At 36.6% G+C, this 21,634-nt stretch overlaps 1 protein-coding gene across 2 annotated transcripts; it reads left to right on the forward strand.

The window, feature by feature from the left end:
* The first annotated feature begins 9,743 nt into the window (after positions 1 to 9,743).
* LOC136206836 (uncharacterized) lies at positions 9,744 to 16,463 on the forward strand. 2 transcript variants are annotated; one of them, XM_065998021.1, is made up of 7 exons: positions 9,744 to 9,960; positions 13,033 to 13,113; positions 13,904 to 13,952; positions 14,104 to 14,203; positions 14,833 to 14,885; positions 15,803 to 15,865; positions 15,962 to 16,463. In XM_065998021.1, the coding sequence occupies exons 1-7, from the start codon at positions 9,857 to 9,859 to the stop codon at positions 16,238 to 16,240; spliced, it is 729 nt and encodes a 242-aa protein (XP_065854093.1). In that variant the 5' UTR covers positions 9,744 to 9,856; the 3' UTR covers positions 16,241 to 16,463. The 2 variants fall into 2 exon arrangements, with proteins under 2 accessions (XP_065854093.1, XP_065854094.1); XM_065998022.1 differs by having other exon boundaries at positions 9,814 to 9,960; positions 13,041 to 13,113.
* The last annotated feature ends 5,171 nt before the right edge of the window (positions 16,464 to 21,634 follow it).

Raw genomic sequence — 21,634 nt, forward strand, 5'->3', positions numbered from 1 at the left:
AATGGATCCAACAACAAGTGATTGGAACTAATCATACGATGATCCCTTCAAGGTTATTGAGAACATCCTACAAAGGATTCTTTCATTGGCAGTGTAAATATCCATCAGCTCTCTGTACTCCCTTGTGTGAGCTTCAGGATTGTCTTCCCATTTATATTGAGGTAGGTTGGGAGCTTTAAACCGCCTATTCGCCTCATAACCCAGGGTCCGTGCTGTGAATGGCGAATTCCTATTAACCTGATGGGCATACCTTTCAGTGTTATGGTCCTGTTTATCCAATTCTTCTTGGACTTGTCTGCAAACTTCGTCATCTAGGTCTTCATTATTGAGCTTCCGTGGCGAGATTGATCTTCGATCTCGCCTTCTGCAGTTGTTATGTTGGGGTTTTAGCGAGCGTCTTGGAAGGGAACATGACCTTTCCCTATTTCGATGCTCCTCTCAATGGTATTCTGGCAAACATCTCAGACATGAGTGGGATCTCTCACGATTTCTAGGGCGTTCACCACCCGTCTCATTTCCTGGTGCCAATTCTTATCTTGAGAACCTTCTAGATGGTCCTAGAACAATCTTATTGGCATAATGACATGTCTTGTTGTGGTGAATATGGTATTCAGATCGCTGATTTGGAAGGGATGGCTCCTTTTTGGGTCGAGGAACGAAGAATGAAGGGTGTCAGTTCTTAATACAAATCCTTGGGACCCTGGATTTGTTAGGTCATCCCAATGCCTTTGGTTATTCCCAGCTCCAAATTGCCCTCCATGGCCATGGGCTGAAGGTCTTCCAGTAGTTGCTCCTCCTACAGGCGGATTTGTCAACATTAATCTTACACGCTCGGCGGTGTCTTGACCCAAATCTCGTGCTATCGATTCCACGTCTTATTCATGGAAAGATTGATGTGCGAATTCATAGGCTGGCTGGACTACTACATCTTGTGTGAGAGTGTAAATGCCCTATGAAAGTCACATTATTCCCCGTAGAGGGTGGAATGGAGGTCCCTCCAGTGGAAGGGGTTAGTCTTTCCGATGTCATTTTGTGTTCGTGGTGTAAACTTTATTAATCTTACAGCTCCACGCTCACCTCACCAATTAATATCTCGCAGAATTTCCTTCACCGGAATGCTTCCCTGTGAGGCGCCGTTGGGTGCGGCCGGAAACACTCTGATGCTTAAGTCAATAATAATTCTAGAGAATAAACTGTAAGCACAAAGTAAGGATTTAGAAAGTGTATCTTGAATACCTCATAGTAGGGGTATTTATACTAAATTCTACAACCATCGAAGTAGTCATTCATTAAATGTCATTTAATATGATTTAATGCTACATTCTTTATGTCGGGTCGTTAGTGCTTTTAAGGAACCATTTAATATTATTAATGGTAGCAGTTTTTTTGATAACGACCTGGTAACACCATTGGCGGATATACTTCGGACGACGTGTCCATGTCTGCTTGGCGGATGTGGATCCTTTATGGCGAATGGTATTTACGAGACGTATCCACGTGGCAAAGACTTTATGGTGTATGGCTTCTAGCATACGCCTCTGCCTTAACCGTGGCGGATCTCCTCCGGTGGCGGGGCGTTTATTCACCAATTGATCCTTCTATTTGTCGATTTTTATGGTTTTGCCCCATGAATAATATCTGGATGTTATCAACTGCCTTCTGCAATGAACCAAATATGGCAAACTTAGGGAAGACAACACCATTATCTTTTTCTAATTTCGATATAGGCTTTTGTCTTCTGGTTTGACCTTTGCTTATGGTTGAACCTTTAATTGAATAAGGACTTATGTTGATTTTGCTTATTTGATTGAGAAGCAGCCAATTGCTTTTAATTGATTATCAATACTTAAACAAAATTGTTACTACATAAAGTAATTAATAAATTTTGAATTTTAATTTTATAGAGGCATCTTATTCCTTAATATATTTTTTTTGTTTTAGTCAAAACTCAATTAAAATTGGGTTTCAACATTACCAATGTCCTTATTGTTCTTATGTGGAGTATTTAGATGATAACGGTGTCTTGTGGATTAGGAATGTGACCCTTGATTAGGCCCCTTGACCTTGCCTATGATTTATATATATTTCTTTGTTTTGCTTTTTCTGCGGTTTGTGAGGCTTCATTTGCATCGAAAAATATATGATATATAAAAGTGGGCTGCTATTTACCGCAATATGAATTTCCACCTACCGCACTATTTTGACAATTATGCCCTCCTCATAATTTAAACTCAAAAAATCAAAAATCTCAAATCCTCTTTAGCTTTTTTGTTTTTCAAAAAACCTGATCTAAAACAACATGCCGCCAAAGCCAGGAGCGGGAAAAGGCTTCATGAAATCTCCGGTAAGTTTTTTTTTTAAATTATTCAAAAATCACGGGTTTCGCCTCCGAATCGGAGGCGAAACCCGTATGAATTTACACTAAACGGACTCTCTGTGCCGTTTCCGCCAAGGGTGGAACGGACGAACTGTCCATTCCACCCAAGGAGGAAACGGCACGGCCGTTCGTTCCTCCTTTAGGTGGAACGAACGGCGCCGTCGTTCCACAGTACGGTGGAACGAAAGGCGCAATCGTTCCACCGTACTGTGGAACGAGCGGCGCAACCGTTCCACGGTAAGGCGGAACGGTGCGCGATGCCCGTTCCGCCGTAAGGCAAAAAAGAGTGCCGCAACCGTTTAGCCCAGTGGCCGGACGGTTGCGGCGCTCTGTTTAGGCCAAATTAGGCTCGAAATTTTTTTTTTTTAAATAACTTTGTCCGACCCGCCCTATGGCAATGCCTAAGTATTAAAAAAATCGAAATACGAGAAATTGAGTATATTTAATTAAATATGCGTTATTTGCTTATAAATGTAAAATGTTTTTGGTTTTTACAGGCTGATATTGTTGATAACCGTTCTGGAAAGAGACATACAAGGTCACGTGTTGTGACTGCCTCTGCCCGGAGGGAATGGGAAGAACAGATATTGATGGGGGATGCTCAGAGGGCACAGCCGGAGGAGATGGCGGATGCTGTAGAGATGGACGGAGATGACTCTATGCCTCCTCAGAGTTCATCCTCTGTGCGAGTACCTACTAAGACCATACCGAGGGGTCCTGGCGGACGTTTTGCTTCTACAACAGGGTCGTCTTCGGGTGAGAAATTTAAATTTACTTATTATTATGTTATTTATTCGTGATTATTATAAAATATACGAATATAATAAATGAGTTTACTGTAATTTCAGGTAGTAGCAAGCGCTCGAAGAGTGATGCAGAGGATGACTGGATCGTGAAGAGCCCGGTTCCTGGGGGTCCATCTGATGGTCTTGTGATCCCGAGCTTCCTGGGACATATTGCCACTGCTATCTGGAGCGGACAGGATAGGGGCCTCCTCAGGTGTCAGACACGATCATTATACTGTGGGGCCTCCGAAAAACATTACAGCTGTTAAACGAGGTGCCGCGACCTAATCTCCCGGGCGGACCGGGGGGTGGACAACCTCATGGCGACGTAAGCGGTGATTGGCGCCGAAAGCAACCAATCGTGGAATCAAGCTGCTCGGCAGGACCGGAGCTCGGAGATATGGAAGAGTCGCCACCCACGAATGGGAAAATGAACACCGATCCCTTGCGGGAGACCGGTGTGGGTTCGGGAAACTTAGGTACGAGCCGAGAAGGCTAGCTCCTTTCCGGAGAAAGGCTACTAGGCACCCCGACATCGCTCGGTTATGAACCACCGGCCTCCTACTCAGCATGTTAGGCGATAACGGACTAATCGTATACTTCTTTAAGTTTAAAATTCATTTGAAACCTTTTCTTTCTCATTTTGGGAAACCGTTTTGAGCATATATTATTGAAAAGCCACTTTAGTAAAGAATCACCCATTTACATTATACATACACAGAGAAGGGGGGAAGAAAGAAGTGATTTATTTCCAACTTGATTTACAGGTCGTGTTATGTGTTTATTCTACACTAACTTATTTCCTCAAAACGAGTTTATTTACATGGTTCGTACCTTAATCGTCGTTGGAACGATTTAGGTACGTTTCAAAACCCCGTTGATTTACATGGCATCGACTCGAATCGCCGTTGGAACGACTCGAGTGTTTTGAAGATGTGGAATGAAGAATTTGTATCTAGAAACGTGGTTAGGCATACAAGTCAATTTATTTTGTACAAAACGTTTAAGAAAACGATTCAAAACTCTATTATTTACAATGAAAGCGATTTTAATTACGAGGTTCGCCTAATCCGTCGTTGGAACGGATTAAGGTTTTAAAACGTGATATTTTGGAAAAATTTTAAAACGACAAGAAAACGTTATTTGCACTTTAGGAACATCTAGAAAAGCTTTAATTTAAAACAACCAATTAAACTCTTTTTTTGTGATTTATTTTCCCCTTTTTCACTCAACTAACCCTTACTTGAACATAATTACAACAATTAGCAAATTAAACCCAAAATTCATCAAATTGAACCGAACCGAATGTCAAAAATTAAGGAAGAGAATATATATACATATATATTTTTAGCCAAAAATAATGATATATTTATAGATAAAATAAGAATAAGTGAAAAGATACTATGTATTGAATGTATAGAAAATAATAATGAAAATACTAAGTGTAATACATTTTCATTCTAAATATGTGAAAATAATAAGTAGAGCTTTTAAATAAGAAAATAACTTTTATTCCCAAAATAATTTCATTTAATAATAACTAATATAACCCGAGTAGCCCAAAACTATATATATAGAATTTTACAAAGGCAACTTAATATAAATGATATTTAAATAGGAAAATAATTATTATGCTATATATATACTTTTATTAAATCTAAATAATGAAAAATAATATATACACTTTCTACATAATCATATATACCAAAGATCCAAAAATGACTAGAAAATATATATTACATAAATATATGTAAGTATGGATGAATGACCAAAAACTTAAAAGTTGAGAAAAAGGGACCAAAATGGCATTTTTTACGTTTCAGCCGCTTTACCGACGGAAAATCCGTCGGTAAACAGCCTTTAGTGACAGAAATCGGTAAATTACAACAGCACTCCAAAACTTTCCAGATTAGTTCAAAAGCTTTAAATTAAGTCTAATTCAATCATTTTGGATCTCCGAACTACCCGAAACGGATCATAGTCTTTAACGGAGTTTCCTAAAACGACGTTTTCTAGTTTAAAACGTTATTCGAAAATATCTTTGCTAAAACTAATATTTACAACGCTTCTAATACCTGAACTATCCTTAAGCGGATCACAGTTCGTATTGGGATATTGAAACGAGGTTTTTATTTTGGATCCAAACCCAAATATTAGTAGAATCAAAACAGAAAATTAATTTCACAAATCTAAACAATAAAAGAGTAAATGAAGAGATCTAAATAACAAAAAAAAATGCAATAAAAGAATTAAACGGGTCTAGTTCCTCGGATTATTACCTCTTCAATCGGTAATAGAAATCCCAAATCAAGTCGATTGATTGTGTTGTTGGGTCGCTTTTTGGTGTTTTTCCTTTGGTTCGGGTCTCGCCAAATTTTTCCAGGGGTTCGGGTCTAATTTTTTTCTCCAATGCTTTGGACTCCATCCTATTTATAGGCAAATGGAGCCCTAAGCTTAATTTATTTTTGGCTCCAAGCCAACTTGGAGCCAAAGACAAGCTAAATTAGCTTAGGAAATTACATAGCAATTTCCTTTTCATCATTAATCATCATTATTATTATTATTATTTGTTATTTTATTTATTTTTTATTTTCTTTAAAAACAAATTAAAGCACTTGGCCAAAGCCAAGTGCAATTGGGTTGGGCTTGGGCGGCCCAACCCCGTCACGGCCGTCCAACGGCCCGTGACGAAAATAGCGGCCCCCGACGGGGCCGAGTTTATATTTGTAAACAAAAAAATAAAAGTAAAAAATATTTAAACAAATAAAATCTACCTAAAATTAACCGAAATCAAAAAAAGGATTTTTGTCAAAACCGATTTTATAAAATTAGCTTTTATAAAATCGATCTTTTTACAAAACTATTTTTTTATTGTTCAAATTCTACAACCAAAACCCCTATCGATCCGAGATTTCATTAATAATGAAACACCCCGAACTCGGCGAGACGATTTAAGATTTCATTCTTGGAACCGATTCGCCCGTCATCTCGATTCGATTTCCGAATTCGATCAAACCGGTCTCCATGGTTCCTTTGAACAACGTTTTTTTTATATTTATTATTTTTATTGACTCATCATTTATTTTAATCGACTGATTTGGATTCCTTTTTATAATTTTTCTTCATCGGTCCTCCGACCCCGGTGTCTACAACAGCAGCATTGTACAATGTAGCAATCACAAACATGTCATCATAAGCGAGCATCCAATGCTCCTGCGAACATGCTCCACCGTCCCAAGTGATTCTATTAATTGCTGCATCAACACCGTCAATTAACACAGATTCATACCGAGAACGGTTAGCAATTACTTCATTCCTCATGTGATGCCTGACTGATTGCCACTTCTCTTCGGTGCCAAAAATGTAGGAAGAAACAACACGGAAGCCACAATTTCCATCACCGACTACGTCGCAATATGTTTCAACATACGACTTAATGATCCCAATTACTTTGTCAGAATGCACGAAATCATTAACTTCATACGTATTTCCATCTGCATTGAATCAAAATAAGATATTGTAAACCGCACATAACTTATGTTAAGTGTAAATGAATTAGATATTGCAAAACTGTATTACCCGAGGATGCAAAATTATGAACAGATGATGAAGAGCTTTTCCTACCACTTCTACCACGGCTCCTAGACGAACTACTAGAACGAGCACGTCCACACCGAGGTTCGTTGTACTCCCAGGCACTAGGCATACATTTTGTAGATTTACCAGACTTCGGTCGTCCTCGAACGTTAATTTTCACATCAGGTTCGGTGTAATGTGCTTGATCAGGGTGTAGTTGATCATGTATAAGTATTGAAATGTTTCGCAGCAAGGCTGGGTCACCTTTAGATACCTGGTCGACTAAGGATTTAAAATATCTCTGATCCTCTGTCTGATCATGACACCCTTCAGTTTCATGAGTCTGGCCATAATTAATCAAAAGTGTTCTCCAGAACACATGAACCCTCTCAACACTTATAATATCGCCGGACTCATAAGCTTGTTTGATCTCGCATGCACATGGTATCTGATGAGAGGTTCTCAATACACATCCACAACGCGCATTCACTTCATGGCTCAAACTTCTCATGCGAGCTAACTCAACATTGATCAGTTGCATGCAGTAGTGTGAGACTTTGCATACCAGGTGGTTAAAGGGGAATTCGGAGTAAGAGACTCCTTTACGAAGCCTGGACTGCTCAAGCATGTACCTAATAAGAACATAAACATACTATCAGTTGACTGAGATTTACAAATACATGATAAAAATACAAACATCTTCCAATAGAACTTATTGAAAATACCTGATATGAGATGCTTGGGCTTCTATCTGCTTATGAACCTTTTGCCATACCGTGTCCAGCGATCCTGTGGATGTATTGAGCCATTGCTTTAGACTCGCATGTTCGCTCTCCACACGACAAGTGGTTGTGTTGCCAAAATGTAAGAAATTTTTCGTCCATGCAACAATAAACTTCTCCTTATGCACCAACCACGTCTCCTCAACGTACGAGATAAGAGTTTTGTACCTGCTCATCGAATCCTGCATCTTGTCCAGATTTTCCTCGTACTCCGCAATGGATAAAGATTCAATTAATGTTCTCCATTTTCCATTCTTGAATTTACCGGCAATTGATTTGTCTCCCATGATTCTGTACGCCCGATCTTCTACATCCTTGTTTATATGCCAGGTGCATAGCAAATGTGTTGTATGTGGGAATACATCCAGAATCGGTTTCAACAACCCTAACTCCCTATCACTGACGATAACAGTCGGGTTGAGATCAAACCCAATCAAAACCCTCAGCCGCTGCAGGACCCAATGGTAACTTCCTTCAGTCTCATCTTTAATGATGGCATATGCGATCTTGAAATTGTTATTGCAAGGTGTCATCCCAACAATTTCAACAAATGGCATTTTGTACTTGTTGGTTTTGTACGTGGAATCAATGCCGATGTACCAGTGATAAGTCCTGAATAAATCTACTGATTCTGGATGTGCCATAAACACATGTGTAATGACGCTGGAATCACCCTCAGTTTGCGTATAAAGAGCATAATTGTTCTCGAGAGTGATATGATAGAACTGACTAGCCAAGTCTCTACCTTCAAACCCATCATTCCTCATCTTATCTCTATAGTTGTAGACGTGTTTAATTGTTGGGTGGTCTTCAGGATGCTTTTCTTTAACGGCTGCTAAAATAGCACAAGGCTTCGCTTGAGCCGAACTCATATAACGAACGATTAATTTAGATGCGATACTGAGTCCGCTCATCTGCCGACTTTCCTCTGGATACACACGTAACGAATGATTGTGCTGACCAGTTAATCCAGCCTTAGCCTTTATACCCCAACCAGTAAGGTCTGACCATTGATAGGCTTTGATCTCAAATTTACACCTGCACGCTTTAGTTTTCGTTTTTCGTATTAACCCTGCGTCATCTTGTTTCCCTCTGTAGCGTTCACCCCGTGAACATCTCAATTGCTTTTGCTTTCCACCATTTTTATGCGAAGATATTGTAATCTCAAACCCAATTCGAATAGATACCTGTTTTGCCCAAGTAACAACATCTTCACACGAAGCGAAAACAGTGTCCGTTATAAAACGAGAACTGTAATCAATGCCATCCGGTTGCCAATCTTCTAACGGTTCCTGAATATATAAAAATGCATAATATGTATTAACAATATGCAAAAAAATATTGAAAAATGACATTCGGTTGCATAATAGGTATTAACAATACATGTAAAAATATAAAAATATAAATTTAGGACTTAGTCGGGTTAAAAATTACAATTCCGAGCTTGTTTGGGCCTCGTATAGGCTAAACGGACAGGCTGCCCGGTTAAAATGCCAAAAATTGGTATAATTATGCCTAAATGGGCAGCCTGCCCGTTCCACCGTACGTGGGAACGGGCAGGTCACGCCGCCCGCGCCGACGGCGGAACGAGCGGCATGCGCTGCTCGTTCCGCAAGCCGAACGGGCAGCGCGCTCTGCTCGTTCGGCTGGTGGAACGAACGGCGCATGCCGCTCGCTCCGTAGGCCGAACGAGCGGCGCATGCCGCTCGTCCGCACGGACGAACGGGCAGTTCGTCCGTTCGACCGTACGGGCGAGCTGCATCGGACGCCCGTTTAGGCCAAAACAATAAAAAAAAAATTCAAAAATTCAAAAACGAAATTTTAATTTAAATTTATATCGTAGGATTACCTCGTGTACGAAATCATGGTCTTCAGGAATGCTCGGGTCCATTTTCGTCCAATTAGAGTTTTTAGGCTTGGGAGAGAAAGAGAGGAATTTTTTTTTTGAGGTTTTTGAGTTTAAATTATGAGGAGGGCATAATTGTCAAAATAGTGCGGTGGTTGTAAAAAATATTGCGGTATATAGCAATACCCTATATAAAAATATTATATTAATATATAATTCACCTTCAAACAAAAAAAAAAAAAATATATATATATATATATTTTTGAAACAACAAAAATATATTTCAAATTTAGAAAATATCAAACAAATTTTAAAAAAATTCATATAAATTATAGTTTATTTTAGATTTCAATCCAAAATTAAACGAAACAATTTACCACTTAGAAGACAGGCGGGTCTTCCAAAATAAAAACAGCAAATCGCGATTAGGGTATCACATATCAAGCCTAAAAATATCTCTATTCTCATCCTAAGCAGGCCAAAGCTTCGGATGGCGATGCCTTCCACTGAAAATTCCGAGCAATCAGTCGCTTTTTCCCAACACGCCGATCACACCGAAGATAACAACACAGTTCCCAGTTCCTTACATCATGGGTAAAGGCTTCTTGCTTCATATAGCTGTTCCCAGTTCCCACTGAAAGTTATTTGAACACTACCTTTTGTGAGCGTAATGCATTTTTTTTTCTCGGTTTTAGTTTGAAGCTTTCTGTGATTAGGCATGGTACAGAGGTTGAAGGAAACTACTGACTTGCATGCTGTAAATATTGTTGGCTAATTCTCTTTTCAGTTATGGGAATTATATGTTACCCTAGATTCAGTTCTTTTCTTGTGGTAACACGTAAAGTAAACATAATAAATAATACTCATCTTATGATAAATTGGAAATACCCTGAATAGGCCTTACAAAATAGCCGAAGAAAGTTCTCAATTTTGGGGGTTTTTAACCTGAGTGGCAACATTGTTTGAATATGCCTTTACTTTTTAACTTATTTGTGAACTAACTTGAGGAAATGATACCATGTTGACGAAGATATCCATTGAGATGATGCCATGTCTGTGTACTTCCATAAAATTCTGAAAGCAGTTGGAAGCTTTGCTGAATTTCCTAATATTTTCTCCAAGAGATGTATAAATTGCACCACACGTCACCAAATACTGTCCATGATCTTGATTACAGTCTTCATTCCTGCCATATTGCCTTGAATTGGTTATGTCATGTCATGGTTCTATTCTATTTTCTTCCATAATGTAGGCGTAAGCAACAAATTTGGATTGGCTCCTAGGATTTAGCAGAAGATTTTTTACCAATAATTATCCATCTAAATTGCAAAAAGTATGAAGTTCTGAATGCTTAAACTCTTAGATATTATCCTTTTATATGCTATTTCTGCTCTCATTAATGTAAATTTAGTCGAGTATCTATAGAATGAAATCAATGTTCTTGATGTATATTTGACCATCCTATCACTTTCACCTTCTTGCCTATAACATCACATTATAGTTATTAAAGGCGCATGGCGCACTAAGGCGCTAGGGGTCCTGGAGCCTTGGCACATGGTGCACGGCGATGGCGCGCGCCACAGCGAAACAAGGCGCACTTACAAAAACAAAAATTATAAATCTATAAAACTAACATAAAAATGAAATGAATACTAAATCATGACAATATTAAGTATAAATAAGTTTTAAAATGCCAAATAAACCCCATGTTAGAAAGCTAAAGTTGAATACTAAATCCTAAGTTCTACTCATCAAAACTCTCCAAATTAACCACTCATGCTGAGTTTGAATTCCCTTGGCTGCTTTGTTTCTGTGTTTTGTTCTACTAAACTTCTTCCTCTTATAATAAGATTTTGTCTAATTAATTCAAATGTATAATCTCTCTCTTCCTTTCTAATATTTGTTTTTTTTTTCTCATTTTGGACCCTTCAGAATCACTTGTTCCATATATGTAACTGTCAAAAAAACCACAAAACTGCCCCTAACTCACCAAGGCGCGCCTTTGGCAACTGCCCCTTGGCGCAAAATGGTGCACCAGACGCGCGCCATGGCGGTTGCGCCACGCCATGGGGGTGTCATGGCGCTAAGGCCTGCGCCTGGTGCGCCATGCGCCATAGGTGCGCCTCAGGCGCACCTTTAATAACTATGCATCACATGCCATCCACTTTTAGTGAAGAACTTTGAAGTAGTGAACTCCAAGATGCATTCGTCCTTTTGATGAATGGGTTAATGTCCCAAACAAAACAATTGTTTTCTACTAGTTACTATTTTATTAGGATGAAAGAATTGGAATTTACTGCTAAATTTAAACCCATTATGTAGAAAGTGCTGTGAAGAAAAAGATAAAGAGAATACAAGGAGGATGGGTATGATATCCTAACTAAGCAGAAGGAAAACACTGTCATGGATATTCAAAAGAGTAGAACAAACAATATCTCCAAATCATGTTGGTTAGCACTTCAAGCAGTTAAGTAGTAGCCTGGAAAGAAGACACACAACTTACCTCATCTTACAAGAGATTGAAAGACAGTGCTTCATTTGAAAAGATGATAGTTGTTTCTCTCTATTTATTAGTCCCCAATAGAACAAAGAAGTGCAATCTGAAAAATACTTAATAGTAAATTTTTTCCCACTAGTAGATAGATCTTTTCTATTTTTATTTTGGAAGTCTCCAATGCCTATGTACATGTCGATTGCCGTATGCACTTGGAAAATTTAGTCCTTTTTTAGTGGAGAATATGATGCTTAGACTTGATAACTCAGATCTAGCTTATCTTTTGGTGTTGATTTTTGTTAAATAATACATCTAATAAGACGTTGTTGCCGTGTGACCAGAGGTCACGGGTTCGAGTCTTAGGAGCGGCCTCTTGCCAATTAAATTGGCAAGGGAAGGCTTGCCCCAATACACCCTTGTGGTGGGACCCCTCCCCGGACCCTCGCTCAGCGGGGACGGGTAATGCGACCGGGCCGCCCTTTTAATACATCTAATAAGAACCGAATATTCCCTTTCAATATGACTATGTCTTTAGAAAATGAGTGGAGAGGTCATTATTTGTGATTTTCATTACACTGAAGCTTGGGCTTGGTGTTAATGTTAAGACTTAAGAATTGAAAATTCTTAAGCATCTTAGAAGGCGAGGACATATAACTTGGTTGGCTGATAAAATATCTTTCAAATATTAAGTCTTTAACATGGGATAAGCTCAAAATGGCCTATGAACTTTTGGAATGTGTCTAAGCCTTTATATTTCTTATTTGGGTAAATGAGTCCACAATGTTTTTTTTTTGTTTGAAAAAGGTGAAAATTCTAACTGAAATTGGGCTAAAGATTTTGCACCTCTATATTTATTTCATTTGAAATGATTTTGTTAGGTATTGAGCCTACTTGACCAAAACTGAAAATTTGGATCTGTTTTCCCAAATTGAAGATTTAAAGCCTGTTCTTAAAATGATAGAAGGTTTTGTTCTTGTTCATATTTGATATATATAGCTGAAATGTGAAGAATTTTCGATAATGTTGTGGGAAGTTTATATCTGTTAGTGCTACATCCTTTCAGTCTCCTCAATCTAATCTTTGTAAATTATGAACTTCTTGAGATCTACACAAAGCTGCATTGGTTTTTCATCATATAGTATGCTAAGATAGTGTTGCACATGTGTATTTAGTGATGCAGAACCCAAGACTGTTGTTTCTGAAGAAGAAATCACTAGCATTCTTGAAGTTATTGCATCCACGGGGAAATTTTGGTATGCTTTCAGCTTTATTGTGACTTTTGCTTATATGCTGTAATTTTTTTGCTTTTTGTATGGTAAGTATAGCATGTACACATTTTTTTTTTCTAGTGCAGGCACAAGTAAACGACTGGCAAATATGCACTTTCATATGTCCATGTGAAAATGCTACTTAAAAAAATATATCACTATTTCTGCGACTGCACATGAGTGGCCACCATTTTCTCTGAGATTTTCTGTTCTAGCATAAAGATGATTATTTTCTTTATATATATATATATATATATATACATATATATTTCAAATCTCCTGAAATTATAAAAGATAAAACATGTAGTTGAGGATTTAGGAGTCTTTTGCAATTCATAACTAGTAACTATGCCATTATGGAGACAATATCATAATGTTATTGCTGTTTTTGGTATCATGGGTGCCATATGGGAAAAATGTATTAATATTCTTCAGCTAGTCGAGATAATTTTTTAATTCATTGATTTTTGGGCAAGGGCATTTTACTTTTGGAAATAAATTATTTATATATGAATGAAGTCCAATTGCTTCTAAAAAGAGATCAGGAAGCTGGACCATAGGTCCAGAACCATCCTTCAATTAACTGAGACCTCAAAAGCCTCTTATAGGCCTTCTAAGTTATACTAATATATCAGCTACAATTCAACTAAAATTGGGGCATTTGATGGTTGCTGTACAGGTTCTGTGTTTTGATATTTGAGAATGGGAGGATATGCATGTTAAGAACAAGTTTTAACCCCTACTAATCTATATGATTTCTTGATTTGTCATTTAGGCATGATTGGAACAAACTGAAGAGCATGATTTCCTTTCATCTGAAGCAGGTATGGGGAGGTATGCTAGCATGCAGTTCTTGTATTTTTCATTATTTTGATCACTTTTAAATTGTTAGTTTGTTATTATAAAAAAGTGCACAGTGTTCTCTCTCCTGCTAAATGACATTACTTACCATTTACCTCTTTGTGATTCATGAAGGTTTTGTCAGACTATCCTGAGGCAAAAATGTCGACCAGGGAGGAGCAAAGTATTTCCTTGGGAGAAACTTATACAGAACTAGTGAAAAGGTTGGATGAAGGTAGTTCCATTGCCTTGTTTTGCTTTTGGTTGTTTGTAAGATTAGTCTAATCATATTACTCTGGCAACGAGATGCCATTTGCAATTGTCAATTGTGAAATGTGCGGGATAATGACAAGGCATGCCTTGTATTATATGACATTAGAATCATATGTTTTGCTTGGTTGAATTTACAAGTAGACATTCCTTGGTGTTAATTGTTCTTGACGAGGAAGTTGGCCTTGGATAAAACCCACAAGTAGTTCCATAATGGGTTCAGAGGTTGAGTTTATGTTGTGGGGATGTGGTAAAAAGTGATTTGACTCGGACTGAGAAAAATGTCCAGTAATTAGTTTCTTGTACTCAACCCCAAGGATGCGGTTTCATGCACAGGCAAGTGGTTTTTCTTTGAGCTTTGACTACTGCAAAATTCCTTTGGTGAATGTGGCTCTTTGGGGTTGCTGTAGCAGCTACATATTTAGTCAAATCCTTAGATGGTTTAGCTAATTGATAAACTCTGGAGGACTTTATATATTATATATACACACACACACATATATAATATATATTATATACACACACACACATATATATAATATATATTATTCTTTATTTGTTTTTTAATTTCTCTTCGGTATTGTTGCTCTACAGCTCTACAAAGGTTTCATGAAGGTCCTCCCTTTACTCTACAGAGGCTCTGTGAGGTGATAATTTTATATTATTATGTTCACTCACTCTTTAATTCTCTCTCTCCCCAATTGCTTTCTCTGTGATCTAACTAGTATACATGTTCCGTGGTTGAGTTTCTAAAAATATTACATATCTCTTGTAATTGATATCACTTGTGGATTCTGATAAATGACACATGCGATTGATTCAACTGCTCTTATAACTTTTAACTTTTTATTTTAGTTTCCAAAGATGCAGTGAGTAAAATGTTGTGTTCAAATTGATTCTTATGATGGTTACATATTTTTGACGTTAGGTTAAAAAATATATACGAAGGTTCTAACTTCCATTGTTACCAGAAATTGGAAAACTGTTTATCCTTCTTGAAGATGGTTCTAGAAATGTTTTGGTTCCATGGGAACCATCAAAATTTTTAAGACAGACATTTGTGGGAACTCTTGTTTTCACAAGCAGCAAGTTGAGGTTATGATTAGCCTTGTTTAACTTTGTACCTTTGTTGTTCTCTTATAGTAAGAATGGAAGGGTGAAATTCTTTAGTCGCTTTCTGAGATATGTTTCCTCCTAGCAGAAGAATTTTATACTTGATTTTCTTGGCATTGAGGTTTAAATTGCTTTCACAAAAAAAGTATCCTTTTGAATCCTTTCTTCATACTATATATACATATAGGTAATTGCTATGCAGTCTTCTGGAATTGTTGTTTTGGGTAGAACATGCAAAGTTCAAGTCAACTTTTTATTGGCCTTCCAGGTCGTATGAGATGGTGCTTTTCTCCACAGTAAGTATACTGGGAATGCGGAGAAACACTTGAGGACCCAATATTAAGAAGAGTTGGAGCTCTAGGAGTTCATAAAAATTGATAACATTACATCTCTAACACCATTTAAAGAAGATGTACAGTTTGAAATTTAATGGTATGATATTGTGTAACAGATCCTATTGGGTGCAAGAAGTATCTATCCAAATCTTTCGAAGCTGGCCCTAGCACTAGAAAAGGTGGGTTACTAAAATTGACATGGTGGATCACAAAATGGAAGCATGATATGATAATCATTAATTATTGTTAGTTGATGGATGAAATATACTTTACAGAATCTGTTGGTGACATCTACATTAACAATTTCAATGGATCCTTATCCGCAAGTGATGCAAAGATCTGAAGCGGATAAAGCAGGAGGTGAAGAAGGGGAACATCCACAAGTAATGCAAAATGGTGTTGAAGGAGACAGGGATGAAATAATGGCTGAGGTACAAGAAGCTGACATTGACGATGATATGACCATAGACATGGAAGCCTTTGAAGAAATAGTTGGATCCCGATCCGGATCAGGATCGGGATCATCTGAACCAAATTCTACGCATAATTCTTGATGTTCCATTTGGTGACATGGAAATATAAAGACATTTCAATCCATCTTTCTTTACTTTAATACTGTATTTTATCATCTAAATCTTGTAACGCCCATGTATCAATCAACTTTTTTGTATTTTCCATTGCCATCCATCTTCGATGTAAGCATGCTTGTTCAGATAAAGAATTGGGAAAGATTTACAAGTTTTTTAAAATATCAATACTTTTATTCTCATTAACATACTATAATATTTACAATAATAATAATAATATTCTTTTTTCTTTTTTTTGGTAAGAAGGGAAGAGAAAAAAAAAACAAAAACAAAAACCTAACCCGGGATCAGTCTAGGAAGACTGACCCCAATCCTATCCTCCAGAAGAGAAGGTAACAGAAAAGGAGGAACGGAAAGGGTAGAAACACCTAACATCACCTCATGCCCAGCAGCTGCCAAGGGATCCGCCACGCGGTTTTGCTCCCTATAAATATGGGAGAAGGTAAGAGAATCGAAGGCAGGACGAAGCCTCAAGATGGCTTTAATGAGATTCTGACTCTTAAGACAAACAGCCTGTCTATCTGAAATCCTGTTGATAGCCTCCAAATTGTCAGACTCCACCGAAAGTCTTTTAACACCCATGCGAATGGCGAGTTTAATGCCAGACAAGATCCCCCAGAGCTCCGCAGTAAAGGAGGAGCCCGTACCTAAGTTATGGGTAAACCCAGCCAGCCAGGCGCCACCAGCATCCCGAAGAACTCCACCAGCAGCAATTCTGCCATTACTAAGGCAGGAGCCATCCGTATTCAACTTGACAACCCCTTCCTTGGGCTTCCTCCAACCAACTAACTGGACCTCTTTAACCGGGGAGGGATGAACCATGGACTCTCCTTCAAAACTCTTTGTAATAACAGAGAGTTTTTTCGAGAAGTAAAACCGGAGGTCAGGAATAAAGACAGTCTTCTCAGCAAATAACTCTTCATTCCTCCATTTCCACATTTGGTGACAAATAATAGAGAAGAGAATAGCCCCGTGCTCCATACTGGCCAACAAATTCCCATTAACGCCTTCAGCGAACCAGTCAATATCACAGAACCCCATAAAGGAAGGAAGGATGTGGTGAGGAAGGACCCCTTCCCAAACCTTTCTACTATTCGAGCAATCCCTCAAAGCATGACACAAGGTTTCCACATGGCCGCTGCATCTGCTACAGGCACCAGATATTCTTTTTAATATTAATTTATAATGTTTTAAGATATTAAATTAATAAATTTAATAGTAAAATAAATTGGGTAATTAATTTATTAGTCCCTATATTTTGACAAAACACATTGTTTAGTCCCTAGATTTTCAAAAACACATGATAAAGTCCCTAACCTTTTTCACGATGAACTGTTTAGTCCCTAACGTTTTTCTTGGTGAACTGTTTAGTCCCTGTCGTTAGACTCTCATGAAGATTTTGTTAGTCAATTTGGATTTGCGTTCTTCTTTTCCTTTCCTTTAAACTCTAATGCATCTGAAATCAACTTTCAGTGTTCTTCTTTTTTATTTTCTTCTTAATCGTTCAAATTCGTAAGCATTGAGTCTTTTTTTTTCTTGTTCTCCATACAAATAGCTTCTTCTTTTAAATTGGATTTTCTCTTCTAAAGTTTGAAGGTAAATAGTAAAAGGTAATTTAGTCATTTCCGAAGTCATAAACGGTAAAAAAAATCTAACAAATAGAAGGAAGGACTAAACAGTTCATTGAAAAAAAGGTTAGGGACCTTACCATGTGTTTATGAAAATACAGGGACTAAACAGTGTGTTTTGTCAAAATATAGGGACTAATAAATTAATTACCCAAATAAATTTAACACATATAAAATTAAAAATGTAAAAATACTTTCTAATTAAGTAGTTATTATCATTATTAGTAATATATTGTTTCAAACATTATATTATTAACATATAAATAAAGTAGTAGATTATATATTACAATTCAACTTGAATTATATAAAAATTCTAGACAAATCTATTTTGTATTCTTCAACAAAAAACATCTATATATTGTATATATTTAATTTAAATACTAATTACATTTTATTAATATTAAAAAGATAAACCAAGAGTTCTTTTTTAATATTTAAGAGGTCTTTTTTAATATTTATTGAAAACTTAGAAGTCTTTTTTTATATAATATTTATTGAAATAAAAAATAAAAAATCAATGTAATTAGTATTTAATTTATAATATAAAATATATATTTAGATTGCATCTATATCATAAGTTGAAAGTTGGTTGGTCTACAGTATATTTGAAACTTAAGACATATAGGTTAAAATTTTCATGTTACAAAAATTTTGATTTAAAAAAAAAGTAAAAATAAAATAAATGTGAGCAAGTGTTGACTGGATTCGCGGTTAATTCAACTAGTTTTTGTAATTCTATTCGGTTTTAAGAGATATATTATTCATCTCAATCAAATTGAAAACAATGACTGATTTTGGTTAATCAGATTGCCCTAGCAGATCAATTTGGATGTAAGACTTATACCATATTCGTTACATTTACTCTTCTTATGTAGCACATTGTTTACGCTTAGAAAGTAGAGAGAATTTAATAACCTATTTAACTCGAAATGAGAGAATGTCATTAATAAACTAAAAATGAGGTAAAAGCAATATCATTTTCTATATCGTTTCCTACTTAAATGGGTGTCCGACCTCAATTGTCCTGTGTAAATTTCTTTGTTCACTTTGATACCCTCTTAATTTTTTTTTTAATTAAGAAGAGGCTAAAATAGCCTAAGAACACTACGTATTAAATAGTATAGGAAAACAAACTCTAGCCATATGGACCAATTAAAATCAGAATGTACCATACATATGCATGTCTAAATCTTTCTTTAATTAACTCAAGTTGGACCTACCTTATACAATAAGTTTCATGCTCTAGGATTTAAATTAAAGTTAATAAATTAGTTCATTCCTTTGAGCCCATTTGAGTAGGCATTGACGCCTCTTGAATGGTTCCATGATTGGTCCAAATGTCCTTCATTAATCCAATCAATGTTGTGTGAAACTTATTTGCCTTATACTTTGTAATCGGTCCAATAGGGATATGCAGAGAATCATTCTTCAGTTCCACGCCATGCTTCATCCTTGGTGTGTTTTGGTGCATAAATTCGTCCTCGAATCTCATCACCTAGGACAAGTAAAAAACATTAAAAGTAGCATGTACATTATACTCACAAATCAAGCTTATAGACGTTATCTCTAATTCTTGCTACAATTTTGAAAGCTATATATGGATGCAACTTGGTCCACCTTTGAGTTGGAAAACTCTCCTCCCGCATATGCAACCAAACCCAATTGCCGAGTTAAAAGCTAAATTTTGTGCAATTTTTATTATCTTGATTTACATAATGGTCTCTTTTTTTTTCAATTTTATGCTTCACTGTTCAAGTATTTTTTTCACCAAATCGGCTTTGCATTTTTTATCTATACTTTTCCTCTCATCAACAGGTAAAAGAATTAAACCCAAAGGAGTAAGAGGATTAAAACCATACTGTGATGCAAATTTGCACTCCTAATGATGTAAGCGATTGACCTTATAAGGAAGAAATTCCAGTCGAGTTATGGATTGTGTGCAATCAATAAAAATGGTATGATTTTTGAAAAACGGAACCTCAAAAGGACTAAAATGCTTAGAAAACCCCAAAACTATCAACCTTTGAGCCAATCGAGTAGTCGGATGTCGAGACACAGTCAGAATTTCGCACCAAGACTTTGTTCGATGGACCCGACCTCGAAATCGGTCTTTTAGGGGCGGGGGCTAGCTCATGCCGGCCCTTTGGGGTGTATGCCTGTAGTTGTTTTAATTATTTTTATGCTCGTGATTTCAATTTGAGATATATCAATAAAATCTTTTTTCAAATTTAATTGTTTTTCAATCTAGTTTGAACAATGAAATTGTTTAGAATAAAGTTTTCAATAAACGATTATTTCAAATCATCTTGAAGGAAAATCTCGGCAAAATAATAATTTATATCTCATAAAAATTCACAAATATGTTTGCATATTGTACTAGCATATAGAATACATAACAGTAAATAAACTTAGTAATTATAGAGAAAATCATTCATTAGAGTTTAAATCAATTAACAATTGGTCAAGTAAATGCTTATCAAGAAAGCTAAACTTAAACACTATAATACGTCGATTCTGAGCCATTTGTAACTTTAGCAACCCTAGGCTGCTGCTGCTGGTAAAATGCAAAAGGAATAAATATATAACATTAGGGTTTAAAGATGAAGTTTTAATATTATATATTTTTTTAATGAATCGTTGATGAAATGACGTTGTTGCATTAAGTTGAGCCTTGAAGGCTTAACGATCAATAAAATCCTCGGTAGTCCGAACGAGTTGTGAAATGGAAAGGTAAAAGGCATGTATTTCACTAGGGCTAGTTGGTTCCTCGAGTGTAGTGGAGATTCACTACGAAAACTTCAGGATATTGGGTATTGTGTTCACTGTCTAAGCAGGAGTAATGTATGAGAGAGTTACCGGAACATATGAATATTAGGGTCAAAAAATCCCGGGAATAGTTTGAGATGAGAGATATGGGCGAATAGGTTAAGAGACATGTGACTAGGCACATAGAAATAAAATGTTTTTTTTTTCTACTTAGTATATTAAGATCCGTAGCTAGGCAAAGGAGAACTCGGGCTTAGTACATATGCCATTTGAACCACCATCGAGACTAGTTGGGAGGTTGTTTGCTTTTTGAATCAAAGAAAGTTGTTGCATTAAGTTGAGCCTCGATTTCGGGGTCTTAATTTTGCCACTGCCTTAAAGGCTGAATGGTCTTTATATTGGGAGGATGAATAATCCTAATCAGAATAAGATTAGTTTTCCTATTCAATCTAATAGGAAAGAATACTAGTTGGAATAGGATACAAATCTCTCTATTTATACGCACATGCACAATATCATATTTTAGCGAAGTAGATACCTGTCCAAATAGGAAAAAAAGTGTCGTGAAGGAGCACTATGTTTTATTTTGGCTAGAGAAAATGTGGTCCAAATGATATGACATGCCTGAAAATAACATATGGCATGTTATAAAAATTAATGCCTTCTCCTACATTTAAACTCATGTGGCTAAGTTTGGACTGTTAAACATATGCACACAAGCTTGAGTTGATATTATAGTTTACGTCCACACTAAGGATTTTTGTCTCTTTAGCGCCTGTGATAGATTTTACTATATGCTAAGCAAACCACATCATTCGTACACCAACCCATAATTGAATGATACATACAAAACAATGCAATCTTATCTAGATGGTGCAATTTCAAACATCTTCGTACATCAACTCATAATTGAATGATACATATAAAACAATGCAATCTTATCTGGATGGTGCAATTTCAAACATCA

Source organism: Euphorbia lathyris, chromosome 9 (assembly GCF_963576675.1).
Source record: "Euphorbia lathyris chromosome 9, ddEupLath1.1, whole genome shotgun sequence".
Lineage (NCBI taxonomy): Eukaryota > Viridiplantae > Streptophyta > Magnoliopsida > Malpighiales > Euphorbiaceae > Euphorbia > Euphorbia lathyris.